This window comes from Adiantum capillus-veneris, chromosome 2, assembly GCF_014529385.1.
Source record: "Adiantum capillus-veneris isolate H3 chromosome 2, ASM1452938v2, whole genome shotgun sequence".
NCBI lineage: Eukaryota > Viridiplantae > Streptophyta > Polypodiopsida > Polypodiales > Pteridaceae > Adiantum > Adiantum capillus-veneris.
The window spans coordinates 109,890,116-109,910,680 of record NC_140932.1 but is presented as its reverse complement, the minus strand read 5'-3'; the positions used below and the strand labels follow the sequence as shown (position 1 = coordinate 109,910,680).

Here is a 20,565-nt window from a genome sequence, read left to right as displayed (position 1 = left end):
ACACCTATTCTATCTATACATAACTATATACACAAAACTTGCATTTCGATCAAACGTTTCAGTGAGGCCTTAGCCTAATGTGAAACGTTTCAGGGTGAAACACCCACGCTTCGGGGTGAAACGTTTCGCAATTACGCTGCAATACTCCCCCCATAAATAACCACAAGGGTTTGGGCCATGAGTAAAAACAACACTTTTCAAACATTCCCCCACAAATAACCACGAGGGTCCAAGCCATAAGTATGGGCAAGCATTTTCAAACATTAATTTTCTTCAGTACTCCTCCTGGGAGTAAATCACCAATCAATGAAACCACTATTAAAACCAGAGCAAACAATTCAAATTGGCGCCAACACAAGTTTAAAACAAATTCCATCCATTTCAAACAATATCAAAGCTCAAAAGTATCTAACTACAAAAGAAAAATCATTCGGGTTTTTGCTTGGACAGTCGAACTTTCGAGGATGATTGGCTTGTCCTTCTACATCAAGGTAATCGTACGGTTCCGAATCTAGAGTGTCGCTTCATTCTTGTCATGACAAGGCATCCCCAAGAGAACGTCACAATTGCCCAACTTCATAATGTGGAAATCGGCTTTTCCGTGATATCCTTGGATGGTCACTAGAGGAGCACCAATGAACAGTACCACTTTCGAAGTTCACCCTATGGCTAGCTTGGCTTCGAGTTCGCCACCCTATGGATCATATCAAAGTCCATCTGCTTCAGGAATTCTGGATGGAAAAAGTTTTCCATAGCTCCTGGGTCGAAGAAAATTAGGGCTTTGAAGCCGTTGACTTTACCATATGCTCGACACAATTCAATTGTACTTCAAGGCTTATGCCATAGATATCAGGTAATGTTACAGGCTTGGACACTCCAAGCGAGAAATCAATAGCAACAAACAGACAGAAACTGCAAAATTATTGAACTTTATGAGAGAGATAGAGTCAACACGGCACAGCAGAATTCGACCCCCAGATGCACTGGCCCCAAAGACTAGCCCCCCTTTCAATATTTCTTTATTATTACGAGTCACAACAGTACAATTCCCAAGAGTCCTTTGCTCTCAGATTCTGCGTCCAAATGCTCTGCAAAGTGAGGCCCCAAGGGTTCTTTTGAACTTACAAGGGATGCCTAAAAGCAGAGCCCCAAATGCACTAAACCCCAAAAGCTAGCGCCCAAAAATTGCCCAAAACTGTGAACGTAATTTACAAAAATCAGTACAACCTGCCCCGTCAACATTGCACCACCGATTGCAAAATTCTGTACAATATTGCCACGTCCACAGTCCGTACAATATGCCGCGTCCGCACGTCACCGCGTTTTACGAAAGTCCTCAGACAAGATTTGGGATTTTTAGAGTTCGGCCCCTCTGTCGGTGCTCAAAAGTTCTTTAAGTTGGTTGGTTCCGGCTTCTCTGGTCCACTCTTACATTTCTCTTTTAGTTAGGTATGCCATGTCATCACTTTGTGACATTCCCCCCTCTTGAAAGAATTGTAAATGCCTTTGATTACGCCTGCAAAAACAACCAAAAGACAGAAACTTTCTTCAGTAGACACTCACTCTATGTACTCATGCACTAGATTCAACCAATCCAACACTTCTACGAAGACAACAGACATTGATTAATCACAATTATGTCAAAGGTCTCAGATACAAATCGTGATCATTGTAACCATTTAGCAATCACATCCATACCGCATTCATCTTTCCACGGATGTCTTGATCTACTAAATCTTGTTACTATCAGATTCATATCCTTTTATTTCACATTTTAGCCAAGCAAACCATGGCCATGACCATCTCCACAAGACTGTACATTCACATAGCATGCAATTCACAAAATCAGACACTTAGTTCACACGGAACACTTGTGTTTCAATTATTCAATCTAGCGATCTCATTCCGTCCAGAACTCTTGATGCACCTAGATGACTGTGCGACCATCTAATCCTTCAGGAACTCTTGATACACTCACAACAATATCCAGTCATCTCATCCAGATAGACATCTTAATGCACTAGAATCTCATTCAGTTCACATTCACTTCACTTAGCCATCACACTAAATCTTGCTGATCTTTAAAAAATGTCTAGATGCACTAAGTTCAATTCATTCATCAGACAAAATGCTGCACTTTCTCCACATGTCTCTAACAATACACACATGAAAAAGCACATGTTTTCAATTCAATCAAGGAAATTTCCAATTCAGTTCATAAAGTCATTCCACAATATATTGTCAGCCCGTCAGTACCCTAAAATCTCAAAGAGAAATTAGTGACTTTATTAAATCTAGGTAATCTATGACAAGGGAATGGAGTGGCTCCCCTCTTGTGCAGTCCGCACTGCACCTAATTCAACCTGCTCGTAGCCCAAAAGCTTCAAGGTACAGCTCTCTCTGAAGAGAATTTGCGAGGTTCTCCTCCTCCATCCACTTTGCATCGAGGGCGAAAGAGTACCCTTGACCAAATTATCCAATGGACCTAACTTACCCTTTTGTTCTTTTCTTGTGCCTTGTGACCTGTTGGTAGCCCTGCTGGCCTCCGAGTTCTTGGCACCTCAATCTCGATCTGCGGAATTTTCTGATCTACCAACTGATTCCCTTTCCTTTCTTTCCTTGTGCCTTGAGACCTATGGGTAGCCTCGCTAGCCTCCCCTGTCCTCTGGCACGTCAGTCTCAATCGTAGAAACCCTGAGATGCACTATCATCTAATCCCTAGTCTTCTTTGGAATCCTCTGATGAGCTTGCACCCCGTTCCCTTAGTTCGTCGAAACCCTCGGATGCGCTACCATCTGATTCTCTTACTGCTCTAGAATCCTGTGATGTGCTATCATCGAGTTCCCCTAATTCATTTTCTTCACTAGAAGACTTTTGCCCTGCTACGATCGATACTATCCTATCCGTAGGATAAGTCAAAGAGTCGGCATGCATTCCAAATCCTTGCTTAGCATGTCCCATAGGTTTTTGAATAGAGTCAGACTTCTGTTCCAGACAAAACTCTCGAATCTCTTTTAGCAAACCACAGCAAGACTGCTCAATTTGGTCCCTCAAAGTAATCTTCCGAAACGAAGACACTGGCAGGTAAGTATCCCAAAACCTCTGGCAGTAGTCATCCAATGTATCTTTCTTAAAATTCTTAAATGATGCCAAGCCATGATAACATCTCTTTTATATTCATCTGATATCCAAGTTGACATGAAAATTTTCTTAAATTTTACCCACATCGCAGGTGCTTCTCTGCATAGCAGCAAGAGTAGACCAATAGCATGTGATTCCGCAAAACACAAGCTGGTCCGTACAGTGCAGCCACCTCATCATCTCCACACAATTTGGGGTTGCTGTCACAAAGTGATGACATGTCTGCCCGAGAGGAAAGCCTGACTGCTGCTGGAAACCCTAACCCTAAACCTGCAAACCCTAATTTCTGCCAAAAACTCTAACCCTAAAATCTGCCCTAACCCTAAAAAGCAGCAGCTGAATTTCTGTGAAACGCGCTAGCATGCTGACGTGGCAGTACGGCAGTCCCGTAAGTTGCGGAATTCTAGGATTTGTGGCAGCTTTGCTTTTCTCAACGCAAGAGAGAGAAAGAGAATAGTTTTTGCTTTATTTTAAAAACTCATGAGAGTTTGAGAGAGAGAGAAGAGCCTTTGCTTTATGGTTGTCAAGGCTTTTGATCTGAAGCTTTTGGGGATCTACTTTTGGCATCCCTTGTAAACATTTAAATAAGTGGTGAGGGCTTACACTCTGCAGAGCATCTGGACGCAGAGTCTGAGAGTGAAACCCTAACCGCTTTGTTGTACTTTGAACATTGATTAATACATAAAGAAATACCAATAGGGGCGCCAGTCTTTGGGGCCAATATCTCTAGGCACGGAACTCTGTCGGGCCAGTGCAAATCTATTGTGAATTGTGAACTATGTTGAAGTGGTTATTTGGTGTTGTCGTGATTGAATCTTGACTTGGAGTGTCCAAGTCTGTTACAGTGGTATCAAAGCACGGTCGATTTCTCTTCTACGGGAAATCCGATCCCCAATTTTTTTTCCGCGACACCTTTGGCTTCACGCAAGGATCAGTCGACTCCCTCTGCATCCGGAGATGCGGGCACAACGAAGATTCCGGCAGAGTATGGCCCGCCTCAGCCTACTCAAGCAAAGCAACGAGAGATGAAGCGTCGTCAATTGATCGGCGATGCAACAAAGATGATGCTGAGTTTTGCGAAGGACCCGAAATTGGCAAAATATATGAGCGAGACTTCTTTTCAGGAAGTGCATGCGCAGTGGCAGAAAACCACAACACCACCCCCAAAACCGGCTCTCAAGAAACCTTCTAATCACAAGCAATATTCAAAGAAGGAATTAAAAGAGGTGGTTGATGCACGGATTGCTCAGCTTTTTGACGCGCAGAAGAAAGCCAAAAAGCACGGCAAAAATCAAAAGAAAGGCACTGACTTCCCGGGTTATTTGGGTCGTCAGTCGACTTTTGACAAAGCAAAGAAACAGAAGAAGCGTGTTCGATTTGAAGAAGTACCCAGTTCTTCTTCTTCTTCTTCTGACAATTCTTCTAGCTCTTCAGATTCGAGCCAAGAAGACAGTGTCACAAAACAGGAGCGTACACGAGCACTTAGAAATCTGATAAAATAAAATACTTTGCAAAAGGTGAGAGAAGGGAGAAGATTGACACAGTATTGGGGACCAAAAGATGGGCTGGTCCCCCCCCCCCCCCCGTTAAGAGTATTCTTTTATTCAGGGAGAATTCTTATACAAGCACGAGAACCCGAGGAAACCCCTCCGTTCTGTAATCTTAGACCCGAAGGTCGTGCTTTCCCGTAAAGGGCTTGGGCACAAGGCCGTTCCTTCCCGTAAGGGACTTAGGTGCGAGGCCGTACTTTCCTGTAAGGGACTTAGGCGTAAAGCCGTACTTTCCCGTAAGACAGGAGGTTCCTGCAAAACAAACCACACAAAGCAACAATTCTCAATGCGTATCAACACTGTATACCTGTCGCTCCTTACTCGGAAAAGCGACCTCCGTACTCAGTCGTCACACGAACACTTGCAGTTTCCGTCGCCAGTCTCTGCTCCAGAATCCCAGCGCTAGTGCTTTCTGCTGCTTCCGGCCTCTTCAGAAACTGAACGCTGGCTGTCCTTTTATAGGCCCTGGCATCCGACGGGAATAGGGGCCCAAAAAGCAGAGCCTGGCGCTCCTAGAGAGAGGAGAGAGAGAAATCGTTGTAGCTGGCGCTTTCTAGAGAGAGGAGAGAGAAATCGCAGATTTCAGCCCCCTGCGTAGATTTTAGCGCTGGCTTTTTTTTAATAAGAGCCTTGCTTGCTTTATTTTATTAATAAAGGCCTGGTCACTTATAAGTGACCGGCCACTTTAATAAAATAAAGTGTGAACCTGTTCAAACTTTAAAAACTCGCTTAGTTAATGAAAACAATGCTACACAAACACATTCCAGGCGTCCCCGGGTGCAGGACACAACACATATGCAATGCAGACATAGACTCCTCGCGGGAAAACATCTGTCCTCCCGCGACTGTTCCTGCTTTTCTTAAAAAGTTTCATTGAACCCATCTTTATTCTTATGCTTGCGTTCTTACGCGTATTTTTCTTACTCAGTTTGGATTTCCTCCTTAGCCTACAGGATGCCCCCTTACTGATGCACACGTCACCCATCATGTGACGCATCAGGGGCACTCGTAACCCGGCCCTTTCCACCGAACTTACGGAAACTCCTTGGCGATGTTTACCATCACCCATCAAATGACACATCAGAGTTTGTCCGTTCTTGATGGCAGTTCCTGTAGCTACAATCTTTTAACAGTTCTTAGTGCACATAATAAAATATCCTAAAAAAGAGATTAATCATTAAAAATAAGAAAATAGTCCAATTAGCAACAGACAGAAAAGACAAAAAGCGAAGCAAGAAACAACGCTTCGGAAAGGGCAAGAAAAAGGCAAAGAAGTCTAAATCTCGCCCACTGAGTGACAGTTCTTCAGAGGACTCGTCTACAAAGAGTTCAGACTCCGATGATGGAAAATTTTATGCGAACAAGAAGAATTTTTATAAAGCCAACCAGTATGACTTTCTGGAAGATAAAAGCAAGAAAGTCGAGAGTTTAAGGAAGGTGGACAGTCGATCAAATTTGACAATTTTTCAGGATACAAAGATGCTTCGAAGGCTTTGTCTTTTATACATCAGTTTGACATCGCTTTCGCGGGAGGACGCTACTCAGAGCACTCCAAGATTCGGAGAGCTGCCTCTTACTTTAAGGGGAATGCTCGAACTTAGTGGTCCACGCTTCTTTTAAACAAGACTGCGCCAGTTAAATGGCTAAGATTTAAGAAGCTTTTTATTTCTTCTTGGTTGACGCAAGTGTAGGAACGCGATATACGAGCTACTTGGAACCATCTTCGGATGACCAAGAGAGATACAGTGGATGCTTACTGTGAGAGATTCTCGAGCTCTTTTCTACCCGCCTCTTCATTCAAGAAGATCTCGTTCAGAGAACAGATTGAACGGTTCACCTTGGGTCTACATACAGAGATCCGAGATCACTGCTTAGAACAGAAGTCAGCTTCTATTCAGGAGTTGATGAGTCATGCGAAGCGGGGCTTTGCCATTCACTCTAGCAGTCTGACCTACCCCACCAATGAGGTCATGACACAACGAGCCGAACAGACTTCAGGGAATGAAAGTAGAAAGAGAAAGAGCAACCCAGAGAAGAAGGATGCACGACCCAAGCTTACTCCTCAGGAGCGAGCTCGCTTCATCAGGGAGGGGAAGTGTTTTAAATGCGGAGAACATGGACATATCTCCGTGAAGTGCCCTAAAAAGGCACAGAAAGAACAGAATGATAAGGACGACGACAGGCCTGAGAATTCGAGAGCAGCTGAGGAACGTGGAAGAAAAGGCAGGATGAAAACAGGACTGGTTCCAAATTATGTGGGTACCGATCCCAACACCATGGACAAGAGTACAGAACTTTGCCGAGCTTGGGGCAAAGTGAAAGATCAAGAGGCCCTGATCTTCTTTGATGGAGGAGCCAAGGCCAACTTCATTTCACCGGAATTGGCGGCGCGGCTCGAGATCACTCTCGATCGGATGGGACCACTTGCGGAGGTAGTTCTAGCGGCACCCGGCAGGGACGTAGCCATTACACCTGTCATTGGCAAACTTCGGTTGCATTGTCAGGGGTATTTGGGGCATGAGGACTTTTTCATAATGCCTTTGGAGGGTTGTGATGTTCTCTTAGGGATTCCCTCGTACCACAAGAACAACGCCGTGGTCGATTATCGGGCGAGGAAAGCGACATTGACTACAGAGAAGGGCAGAACCATTGTACTTATATTAAACAGAAGGGCGAGTCTATCCCTATTGTATCGTATTGTATCGGCTTCGGCCATTTCTAAATTAATGAAATCCAGTCTGTTTGTTTCCTCGATCTTTATGAAAGAATTGAGCGATAAGGATAGGACAAATATGTCTAAACTTGATAAAGAACACCAAGATTTTCTCCACTCTCACGTCGATTGCTTCTCAAAGGGCCTACCAGGCGAGTTACCACCTGCTCGTCCTGAAGATAATACCATTGATCTGATACCTAGAAGCACACCACAGAACCGGCCACCTTATCGTGTGAGCCGAGCACAGAATGAAGAGATTATGAACCAAGTGAAAGACCTCTTCGAAAAGGGTCTTGTCCAGCCTAGTACTTCACCGTATTGCCCTCCAGTGTTGTTGGTTTTGAAGAAAGACGGATCTTGGAGAATGTGCATCGATTATAGAGCTCTCAACAAAATCACCATCAAGAACAGATTTCCGATTCCTAGGATCGATAATATACTCGACAGATTACAGGGATCCTCGTGCTTTAGCAGGATTGATCTGAAGAGTGGATATCATCAGATCAGACTCGCGCCGGGAGACGTCTACAAGACAGCTTTTCGGACTACTTTTGGGTTATTTGAGTTTTTGGTGATGCCTTTTGGCTTAACCAATGCTCCTGCGACATTTAACCGGATGATGGACAGGATTTTTTGAGAGTACACGCTATTTGTTGGCACTTTCTTTGATGATATCATTGTTTTCTTCAAGTATGAGGCAGAACACAAAGATCATCTGCTTCAGGTCTTTCAGGCATTACGAGATCACAAGTTAGGGATTAATGCAAAGAAAAGTGAATTTTCCTACCAGAGATACACTTTTTAGGACACATTGTCTCAGCAAGCAGCAATGCAAATGGATCCGGCCAAGATAGAGACTATCCGTGATTGGCCCGATTTGAAGAATGTCCATGAAGTTAGAAGCTTCTTGGGACTATGTTCGTACTACAGGCGGTTCATTCGAAAGTTTGCAGAGGTTGCTTCCCCTTTGCATATCTTGACACAAAAAGGAGTCCCTTTCTCGTGGGGACCCACAGAGGTGACTGCCTTTCAGACATTGAAAGAGAAATTGACTACGGGACCAGTTTTGACTTTGCCGGACTTGCAGAAGTCATTTGAAGTATATTGCGATGCTTGTGGTCGTAGTCTGCGTTCGGTCTTAATGCAAGAAGGCCATCTCATTGCTTACGAGAGCCAATTGTTCTCAAGGCCGGAGATGAGAGCACAGATTTATGAGAAAGAGCTTTTGTCGGTTATCCATGCTCTTACTCAGTGGCGACATTATCTACTCGGAGCGGATTTTTGTCTTTACAGACCATCAGAGTTTGTGCTACTTCTTGTCACATAAGCAGCTATCGGAAAAGCAGATGCGGTGGACGAACATCTTGTCACAGTTTCACTTCCAGATTGTCCATGTTCAGGGACAGAAGAATGTGGTGGCAGATGCTTTGTCCCGAAACCCGTTGGTTCTGGCTATGTCCACGATACATCATAGGAGCTTCGAGGATATGGTCGACCAGTATGCCACAGATACAGATTTTGCAGACGTTTTCACACAGATACAGGATGGGGAGACAGTAGCGGGATATTCCATTCGGGATGGCTACTTGATGAGAAAAACCATGTTGTGCGTTACACAGCCGTTGAGGGAAAAGGTTATGACTGAATGCCACTGTCCACCTTTTATGGGTCACCGCGGCATTGCTACCACCATGAAAGAGGTAGAGAGATACTTCTCAAAAAGGATGTGGAAGAGTTTGTGTGCAGTTGCTTAGTGTGCCAGAAGGTCAAGTTTGACAGGCATAAAGCACAGGGATTGTTACAGCCTTTACCCATACCCACCCGCCGCTGGGAAAGTATTGCAATGGATTTCATTTTTGATCTCCCGAGAACACAGAGTGGTCACGATGGTATCTGGACTGTTATTGACAGATTTAGCAAGCATGCTCATTTCATTCCAGTGAAGAAAACAGTCGAGCCGGATCACTTAGCGAGACTATTTGTTGCCCAGATCTTCAAATTACATGGCATGCCTGAGACGATTGTCTCCGACAGGGACCCTAGATTTACGAGTTTGTTTTGAAAGGCAATTTGGGAGAACATTGGCACGCAGTTGCAGTTCTCGTCATCGTTCCACCCGCAGACTGATGGGCAATCTGAGATTGCAAATTCAATGGTTCTAGATTTATTGAAGGCTTATATATCAAATCAAAAGACTCAATGGGAAAAGTACTTACCTTTGGTGAAATTTGCCTACAATAACACGATACACTCTTCAACAGGGAAGGCGCCATTTGAGATTGTTGAAGGTGCTGCGAAGGTTCCACCCTTCCTAAGCACAAAAGATAAGATTTTTGAAGCGGATGAATACACGCAAGACTTAGATACGGCTTTTGCCAAGGTTCGCGAGACTTTGCAAAAGTCTCAAGAACGACAGAAAAAGGCAACGGATCGCCATCGTCGCGACTTGAAATTGAAGGAGGATGATTGGGTGCTCTTACATTTTGAGAAGGCATGCCTGAGAAAGAAAAAGGGAAAGGAGAGGCTTTTTCCAAAGCTTAGTATGCAATACTACGGCCCTTTCCAGATCACTGAAAAGATAAATGATGTCTCCTTCCGACTGAAACTACCAGATACTTGGAGGATTCACATGTGAATCTTTTGAAACCTTTTAAAGGTGATGTGCCTGATGATGGGGAGCCTAATGAGCAACCCAAAGTGGAAGAAAACGAGGAGATCCTTGTTCCTGAACAGATTTTGGCACGTAAGGATACGAAGAATAAAGGTAAAGCCCGAAGGCAGTTCTTGGTTAAGTTCAAGAACTATCCTGTATTGGATGCGAAGTCGATGGAGGAGGACCTGGCAGATACTCCTCAAATTGTGAAACTTTACCTCGATGCTTTTGGTTTAGCATATATGGTCTACTCCAAATGGAACCCAGAATTCAGCTTGGCCGGAGATATGGTGCAGTGGGATGCACAAGAGGGGAGTCACTCCGCTCCTTTGTCAACAAATGCCTTGATTTAGCTACTAGAGTCACTGATGTCTCTTTGAGCTTCAGGGATACTAAAAGCTGACGGTATTCTGCTGTATGACTTTATGAAATGGAATTCTTGATTATGGTACTGATTTGTTCTTGACTTCTCTTAAGTGCAGGAACTGATAGACGAAATGACTGCAGCATTTTGGTCTAATTGATCTCAAATAGGCATGGTTGCAATAGGGGCTAGTCAATCGGACATCGATGAGGTCCCGATCGGATCTAGATGCGATTGCTAGCTACATTGCCGATAGATCATGGTCTAAGATCCAAATGAATGTTGAATGTCATGTGATGTCCTGTGATGTCTAGTGATGTCTTGTGATGTCGTGTGATGTGACTGTCGATTTGGTACATGTGCTAGATGTGTGTTCCTAGTACGTAGGTACTAACAGTCAGTGTCTGCTAAGACGGTTTATGGCCTCTGTCTGTTTTGCAGGCATAATCAAGGGCGATTACAATGCTTTCAAGAGGGGGGTATGTCACAAAGTGATGACATGTCTGCTCGAGAGGAAAGCTTGACTGCTGCTGGAAACCCTAACCCTAAAACCTGCAAACCCTAATTTCTGCCAAAAACCTTAACCCTAAAATCTCCCTAACCCTAACCCCAAAAAGCAGCAGCTAAATTTCCGTGAAACGCGCTGGCATGCTGACGTGGCAGTACGGCAGTCCCGTAAGTTGCGGAATTCCAGGATTGCGGCAGCTTTGCTTTTCTCAACGCAGGAGAGAGAAAGAGAATAGTTTTTGCTTTATTTTAAAAACTCATGAGAGTTTGAGAGAGAGAGAGAGAAGAGCCTTTGCTTTATGGTTGTCAAGGCTTTTGATCTGAAGCTTTTGGGGCTCTACTTTTGGCATCTCTTGTAAACATTTAAATAAGTGGTGAGGGCTTACACTCTGCAGAGCATCTGGACGCAGAGTCTGAGAGTGAAACCCTAACCGCTCTCTTGTACTTTGACATTGATTAATACATAAAGAAATACCGAAAGGGGCGCAAATCTTTGGGGCCAATATCTCTAGGCACGGAACTCTGCCGGGCCAGTGCAAATCTATTGTGAACTGTGAACTGTTTTGAAGTGGTTATTTGGTGCTGTTGTGATTGATTCTTGACTTGGAGTGTCCAAGTCTGTTACAGTTGCCGGCTGATTTTAATGGTTTTCGGCCATCTTCGATAAGTTGGTAGGTCTTCTTTTGCTTCTTCTTTGAATAGGGTTTAGGCCCTTGGTCGGGATTTGCAAGTTGGCAAGGGTTAGGATCAGGGAGTTCTAAACCCCCTTGGTCTTCAGTGGTTTACACGTCAGCAATTTATGACACAACATGTCTCATATATATGCATATATACACATTATTTTTCTCCCTTCCCTTAGGGTAAGATTAACCTCAATAATGTAACTTACTTGCAAATTAGAGTGGACTTTAACCAAAATTACCACAAGCATATCAGGGTTTCAATACATTCACTTAACCTATGCTGTTTGCTTTGCTTGAGTCTACATGGATCATTTTCCTGGTTCACACATGTGACTATCACTCTTTATTTCACAAACAAAGTATAGCCCTTTAAGCAAAAGAGCTCTCAGCTTTTAACCAAAAAAACCCCCCTTTCATGCAGTCTTTTTCTGGCAATAAACATACATGGGCCACAACACACTGCACAAACGCATTCAAGCCCTTTTCATTTGACGAGGGCTAGTCAAACGCACAAACATAAACATACAAATTGCCTTCAAAAGCAGGAATGTTGTAAGAGTACATCAAAATATACCAGAAGGTATGTAGAAAAATAATGAAAATCATACCTACAAAAATCCAACATAATGTGAAAACCAAGGACGTGTGCTGCCTATCAGTCACCAGGATTTTGGCTAGAGGTGCATTTTGTAGCCAACCAAGTCCTCCGAGGAGGCACTTCAATGAGCCCAACGAGTAGCCGCATTAGTTGTCAGACCAGTCCAAGGACAATTCCAGTCATAAATCTATCCTTAGGCATTCTTCTCCTTCAGGCCAAGAGGTGCCTACATCTAGGAGAGCAGAAACGTTCTAAAAGAGCAACGGTCGGCTGGTCTGCAAGTACATCACACAGTCGAAATTAACATTGAAGGTACATCCTTGCATGATCATCAAACTATCTCTTGAGCAATTCGTTCAAGCAATGAAGCCGCAAATACCACATGGGTGCAGTGTGCACATAGGCCTTCTACTATCGTGGAGAGGGGAACGTGAAATGAAAAAGACCTTTTAAGATGCTAATGGATTACATTTTTGTAGCCACTCACTATAGTAAATTGCTTGAGACAAATTTAGGTGCATACGACTAATACTTCAAAACAACTTCAGCTCATGCACTTGCATCCTCATTGACTACAAAGTTAGCAGTTTGAACACATGCAATAAGATATTTTCTAAAAACCATAGATGAAATGTACCTTGTGTGAACTCAGATGTGCACATTTCAACATGTATGGCGACATCACATAAGAATTCAGACTACTATGTACTTCTGAAATCGCCCGCAATGTTGTAAACAACTGACATATCACTAAAATTTTCACAAAATGTGCTCCAAAAGTAAAAATGAAGGCTTACCATGGATGAAGTCCAAAGCAAGGGATTATTTCATTGTGTTGTTCACTCAGTTTCTTCACTTCCTCCCAGTCATCCTACAGCAATGTGAGGAGAAAAAAAAAGTAATCATTCAGCATTTTCACTTCTTCCCAACCATCCTAGCACAATACAAGCAAAAAAGATGTTCTCAATGTAGTCAACAAGTGAAAAATAGAAAAGGTCATCATAATAACCACATCACTAAAACTGGAAGGGATCTATATAGACCCTTCATGTAATTAGGACAAGATACCGGCCTTTAAATCACAGCCACTTTGTAAATCTGAGAATGTTCAAGCATAGATACATGATCATTTTAAGAAAAGACTGTTTTTTTCCCAAGAAACATTGAGGCTAGACTGTAGGAGACCATACCGGGATTTTGTTGTAACCACTTTGCGAATCTTAGAATAAATTCGAGGGAGAGGGGGGGGAAGAGAGAGAGAGATGTCATGCCATGTTGAGGGGGCGCAGGAGTCTACGGTCGACTACTGGCACTCACGTCGCCTGCTTGCCTCCTTCGCAAACTGTTCGCAAACTGCCTAAGCTGGATAGCCTGCGCGCGCTGCTGCCTTGGCCCGCCCTCCTCGTGCCCTGCCCTTACCTTCTGCACCTGCCCTACCATCAGCCTCGCCCTTCTCATGCCCTGCCCTTGCCATCTGCCCTGCCATGCGGCCTAGTTCCTCACCTCTTCCGAGACCTGGCTTTCCCCTTTCCCTTGCGGATGCCCCCTCAACTGTCCCAGAAAGAATCCTTCGCAGAGCCTGGCTTTGCGACGTCCTCGACCTGCAGCGCTGCCACTGGCCTCTCCACAAATTCGCCTTCCGTCTTCATGCCTGATTCTCAAGCTACCGCCCAGCCTCCTTCAACACGGCGCCAATCAACACAATTGTTTCTGCCTAGAGAAGGCTCCTTCCGTTCTCTTGCTCCCACGCCAGCTTCCACTCCTGGTGCTGCAGACTCTTTAGCACTTGTTCGGGTGTTTCTCCATATGTTAGTTACGCTGGTTCGTCGGTACCCTGCCAGTTTCTGGTTTGGTCTTGCTTTTTATTTCTTGTTTGTTTTTACTTTTGTGTTTGTGTTGGCGTGTGTATGTTTGTCCCTCTCATGGTTTGCTTCTGGGTGTGAGTGGGTTTGCGTGTGTGCGGGTGCGCATGGAAGCTTGCCTTTAAAGTTTAAAGTCTCTGTGTATGTGTGTTTGTCCTTACGGTTTGCTTTCAAGTGTGCACGCGTGCACGCGCGCACGAGTGTGTGTGTGGAAGCTTGTCCTTAAGGTTCAAGATTTCGCTTAGGCAATCTTTACATTTTGCCTTTGATATTGAGGACATATCCCTGGATATCGTACAGCTCTTCTATGTTTCCTTTTAGAGCTTTCACATCTCGAAACACGAAAGTGTTTCCCTTAGTATCTGATCTTTCTAGTGGGTTTTCCTCATTTTGAGGTTTCACACTTGTAAATTAATCAAAGCTGATTTACAAAAAAAAAGGTATGTGTGAGAGTGTGTGCATGGAAGCTTGTCCTTAGGTTTGTTTTCGGTTTTTTGTTTCTGTCGTTTTTGCTTGTTTTGTTTTGCTTTCTTTCCCTTCTTATGGTTGGCTTGGGTTGTTTGTTTGGGGTTTTGGATTTGGTTCTTGCTTGTTAGCGGTTTGTTTGATCAGGGTTGGCCAGCTGCGCTCCTCTCAGCTCTCTCTACCAAGCTTCTTCAGCTTGGTCTGATGTTGTGTCAAAGCCTCCTACACTGCCTCCAAGAAGTTCCCTCTCCAACTATGGTCTTCAGGAGCCACCTTAAGCAAGTGAATTGCTCGCTCTTCTGGATAAATCTCCTTGTTAGCTCATGTGGAGCGCTTTGTTACCCACATGTCATAGCGCTATCAAAACAAAGCTCCAAGTCTTCATGACCGTAAATAAACAAAGACCGCTCCACAAGAATGGTCCCCGGGTGACAAGATCTTCGCCTAAAGAGGTAATGACCGATACGACCATTGACCAGCCTGTGCCACCATAACTCTCAATTGGCCGATATGTGCCTTCGTTAAGCTCTCCGACCAATTGAGTTAGAAAAGCATCTTTGACCTACTAAACGCCACATTGTATACATATCCAAATTGGACTTGTTGAACACTTCATCCAGTATAGCTTCAATCACCCAACCATCTGCTTCCAACTCTCCATGCACCAGCTTCTAACATGTCCATGGGCGGACCAAGTTTGGCTGCACCAACGTGCGAATAGAAAAGAGCAGACTGGACAGACTTTTAGCACTTCAATAACAACGAAAACTGAAAGAGAGAGACATCACGCGACACGGAGTGGCAGAATTACACCCCAAAGAGTATTGGCCCCAAACCTTGGCACCCCTTTCGGTATTTCTTTATTTTGCATCATCAAAGTACAAGCCGATACTCCATCCTCTGCACCTTCGTCCAGAAGCATGCCAGAGAATGAGCCCATAGCCTCATATTTAAAGGCCTTAGGCCCCAAAAGCAGTTTACATGAAAAGCCTTCAAACTCAAAAGCATCTGGTCCAAAAGCAATGCCCAAAAGCTATCAGCGTGATTTACGAAAATCTGTACAACTGCCATGTCAGCAGTGGAAATCCGTACAACTGCCACGTAAGCATGTCAGCGCAAAACACGGCATTTCGTACAGTTATCTGTTGACTCTACTTCTTCACTAGCACGTCAACAGTTTGTAACAGGGAGAGAGCTTGAAAGTTGAGAGAGGGAGAGAGCTTGAGAGAGAGGGAGAGCTTTTAGCCTTGTAGAGTATAGACTTGAAAGCTTGAAAGTCGAGATTGGAGAGGGTAGAGGGGTAGAGCTTGAGCTTTGGCCCTTGAAAGCTTGTGTGCATTGTGAAGGTAAGCGGTGGGGGAAGGGACATTTAATAAGGGGAAGGCCCACAAGATAGATCACCCAAATCTGAAAATCTGCCCATTCCCAGCCATTCCGGGCCGTTCCGGTATCAAATGCCTCTGCGGAATGTCTGGCCGTTCCGGGCCATGTATTCCCCACTCCGGAACGCTGATGAAACGATGGCTGAAATCTGAAAACGCTGAAGAGGATGATCGCTGAAATCTAAAAATGCTGAAGAGGTTGATGGCTGAAATCTGAAAACGGTGAGATGGTGCTGAATCTGAAACTGGAAACATTGATGCTGGTGCTGAATCAAAATCTGAAAACGTTGATGCTGGTGTTGAATCTGAATCTGAAAACGCTGGTGCTGAAGTTGAATCTGAAAACGCTACTGGCGCTTGAATCTGAACGCTACCGATCCTCGAATCTAAAAACACTATTGGTGCTGGTCCTGCTGGTGCTGGTCCTACTGGTGCTTCTTAAGCGGCTCTGCTACTACTCCTCTGCCTTCTACTGGCGCCCAAGGGGCTTCATTTATAGGTCATTTAGCCATCTGCCCTACCTACTTTTAATAAATCTCATGTCAAAGTCACTTAATAATAAAATGCCATGCTAGAGGTGGTTCACACGTAATAAATGCCTATATGCTAAAACGTTGTACTGTGCAAGAGAGGGTATGCAACTATGACCTGCCTCGGCATGCACGTCCTGCTAGAGGCTCACAAAGTGCCAAGCTAGGTCCTACACTAGACTAAGACTGACGCTAGACTGTAGCAAAAGCATATCCACATGGTGCAACCACTAGCAAACCTCCTCTCGAGACTTGGCAACCAATGGATCTCGGATCTATCGCGACAGACCTCCTCGTACACAAGCTCCTAGCGTGTACCGCCCACCGCATGGGCATGGGCATGGGCAACCAAGCACGCGTACAACCACGCGTGTAGGGGCTCAAGACGAGGGGAAGGTAAGTGCTAGAGAGAGATGGAGAGATCGCAATGCAAAAACGCCATAGAGAGAGAGAGAGAAATGAAATGAAATGATATATTAACGTCTTCAAAAGGCCAAAATGACCTATGAGACCATCAGATACAAAGTGGTGAATCTAATACAATGTCTGAAGTACAAGTACAAACAGTACTAAATGTAAAATGAAAATTGAGAGAGCAAGCAGGTGATGGAAAAACGCTAGAGAGAGAGAGAGGCTACACACTGTAAAACACTAGCAGATGGAAAACGCTAGAGAGAGAGAGAGAGAGAGTGCCCAAACGCTAGAACTTTGCAATGATCACAACACATTACTACCTATATAGGACAATTGGTCAACTCACTGAAAGTGACCTAGTACACATATTTAGTAGTAGGACTGCAAAGAACTGGAGACTCTGACTCGAGGAAACCCTAGGACCAAGGGTCCCGCCTCATGCCAGCCTACTGGGTGGGCAACACCGTGGAGTGCATCACCCGAGAAAGGTACGACTTCCTCAAATATGGTCGGGCATAGCCACAAAATAAACTCGCTTGATACTGGAGAGACCACCGGATAGGAATCTGAACTTTTAACAATAATAACACTGTACATTTCTCTACAAGAAAAGCTCCTTTTGAGGTTATTTACGGCAAAGCACACCTTCACCCAATCCTTCTCACCAAGGATAAGATATTTGATGTCACATAGTGATGACGCGGCATGACCTAAAGAACAGACTCCGGACAAATAAGAGTTGGAGCTCTACTCAAAGATGCAGAAGAAGTTGTTCAACTTGAAGAATCAACCCGAGAGGCCAAAAATGAAAGGACACTATTTTTTATGAGTTGTACCAACTTATGGGGTCCTGTCCGATGGGGCCCCTGGGACAAAAGGCTAAATGAAGCATGGAAGGGCTGATGATGTGGCAAGTGTACGGAACCCGCGATTTGAGTTGCCGACGTGGCAGACCATACGGACCTCCGCGATTTGCATTGCTGACGTGCACCTGTACGAATTTCTGCAAAACGCATTGGTAGCCCTAGCATCAGGTTTGGGACCAAGATGCTTTTAGACTTGAAGCTTTTCATGTATACTACTTGCAACAGATAAGGAGGGTGAGCTGAAAACGCAGCCCAAATCAGTTGGCACATGCCGCCAAGAGTTAGGCTCATAAGCGGCAACAAGAGGTTCAGTTTCTTATGCAGCTTCTTCTCAATCAGTCTCGGCATCCTTGCTATGCAAAGCACATGAAGGTGTCACCAATGGATACAATTTATCGCAATGGAGAAGCACTATCAACCCGAAGTCCAAGACACCAATGAAGACCAAAGCAAAACCATCCAATACAAAGAAGGGATCCACTTTTATAGACATTCAATGTCTGATTCATCTTTCAACAAGTATAGAAGCAAGTACAGTAGCAGCTACTGAGCTTGGGACACTTGCCAAGCAAGCATCGAGAAGCATCACTTTTCCTTGACTTTTTGGGCAGGAAATCTGCCATGGCAGCCAGATGAGTGTGAGTCACCCTAGCATTGACCTCACGCTCAAACAAAAAGTCATCCTTTGGATAATTGTCACGACGTCTACGGATACATCCCAATCTATTTTGTAACTCGAGTCTCACATCAGATACATGTCTACAGGCCTCACCCATTACTTTTAAATGCTGGCTAAGTGTCACTTATTAATAAGTTAAAACTCATAATAAGAGGTGCTTCATATGCAGATGAACTATCTAGGCTGGGTACTATTGCTTTTGTATGGGAACACTCCCCAGTGTCTACACCTAGCATACATTGGAAGGCTCATGTGCAATCAGAGGGTATGCAACTAATTTAAAGTGCATGGGCATGCACATCTTGTGTCAAGGCTCACAAGGGTGCTAGAACACTTCCTAGGCTGTAGCCTCTCCTAAACACTAGAAGTAGGAGTTAGCTTGTCCACATGCACATAGGGTTAGACAGTTCAGTTCCCTTCTCTTTCGGCTCTTATTTCTGATATGTAGTAGCTTCAAGAGGTGCCTTCTCTATGTGGCAAGGTGATCACTTCAGAGGATATGGCTACTCCACTTTTGGCCAAGCTTTCCTTGGAGTATGACTCTCTCCTTGTTTCCTCTCTCCTTGTTTCCTTTGTTCATGCTACCACTTGCGAGTTGAAATAGATTTCTCAATATCTTCGGGATTGAGACTCCCTTGACCTTGTTGCGGGTGACATTGCTTTAGTAGCTTGTGGTGGTGGAGTTACTACTCAGCAAGGACAGCCCGCCACTGCAGCCTAGCCAAATCAACCTGATTTTGTAGGGCCAGATTCTTTGTAGAGGGACTTTTTCAATCCAGCATCGTCGCCCTAAACCTTGGTTAGCAATACAATTTACAAATGATGAAACAACCTGCATTATCCCTTCTTAACTAAGTTTAACAGATTGGCATCCTCTGAGAACCTCCGATAACCGTGTCCCGACCATGCATGGTATAAACCGGGGAAATTGAAATATCAAGCAAGGGCACACATGACAATATCCAGTAGCTTACACGTTCAATAAGCCAAATAATACAAATGTTATTAAAAAAAAGGGCCCAAATGATGATGGAACGAACATTAACCTCTACAACAAGAGGTTTAACACATTGACATCCTCTCAGAACTATTTTTTGAGCTTGTGCCCTCCATTTTGAATCAATCAATGAAGCTTACCTCGCTGGTGCCATTGACAGCAAACCACTTAACGCCCGTGCGTGTTGCAGCTTCGAGGAGGGAGGGCAACGCATTCACGATGCGGGGATCTTGAAGATGACAGTGCGCGTCGAAAATTGGCAGACCTGCTCTAGCATGCATCCTAGCCTGCTGAAGGAACGACCACGTGGAGGAGTTAAAATTTTTGGCCTCTTCAGAATGAGAATCATGATGCAAAACAATGATAAAATCAACTATGAAATTTATTCTCATTTCAGTTTCTCTTATTTCTCTAGAAGAAAGCATCCTGGAACTTTTTTTCTCAACTAATTAAGCTTATGATATGTATTTTTGTGGTATAAGGTAATTGTTTTCTCTTGTTTCCCTAACAGAAAACAAGATGAGGTTTTTTTAAGATTTTTCATATCACCCAAGAATTATAGAAGCTCATGATGAAAACATTTTGCTCCATTTTTCTGAAGGTTTAATTTATTTTCTTTCACTAGATATTCATGTACTTTTTAATGCATAAATTGCTTGATTGAAGTGAACCATAGTCAGGTTCTACCAAATTTTATCGAGGCTTATCTTGCTTTTCTTCTTCTTTGGGTCCAAATTCTTGCTCTAGAATGTGGACTACTATGGTGCACTCATCTCCCACTCATCTATGAAATGTGTATAATTCTCATAGAGAGAGGTGATGATTATTCCTAAAGCTTGCTCATCTTTGGCTTGAGTGTGTGCACTCATGGACTAGTTTGGGTGCCTTTGCTAGTTGATGATTGAAGGGGTGGAATGGGTTAAAAGTGAACCACAAGCCCTTTTTCATTAATTGACCTTGTAACTTAGTATGCCAAGTATGGAACCCCTCACCATTGAACTTTTCCACTCTCTTTTCTCCCATAGTGCTAATGGAGAGGTCTTATCACTTGGAGGTTATCCAAGGACATTGTCTAACTCTTTACAGCAGTACAACCATTATGTCATCCCCAAAGATAAATATCAAAGCATATTTTGCAAGATATGGTGTGCTTGGTTG

The 20,565-nt window shown here is 44.0% G+C and overlaps 1 protein-coding gene across 2 annotated transcripts in view; it reads right to left on the bottom strand.

The window, feature by feature from the left end:
* LOC147463384 (TatD related DNase) overlaps positions 1-19,814 on the bottom strand; it is a 38,317-nt gene extending 18,503 nt beyond the window's left edge. Inside the window, exons 1-3 of one of the 2 annotated variants that reach the window (XM_086488599.1) lie at positions 19,548-19,566; positions 13,010-13,083; positions 12,223-12,487 (exon numbers count right to left, since the gene is read on the bottom strand). In XM_086488599.1, coding sequence (XP_086344725.1) covers positions 12,223-12,239 — 17 coding nt within the window. In that variant the 5' untranslated portion in view covers positions 12,240-12,487; positions 13,010-13,083; positions 19,548-19,566. Of the gene's footprint in view, positions 1-12,222; positions 12,488-13,009; positions 13,084-19,547 lie in introns of both variants that reach the window. The other variant, XM_086488590.1, reaches the window with a different exon arrangement.
* Positions 19,815-20,565: the final 751 nt, after the last annotated feature.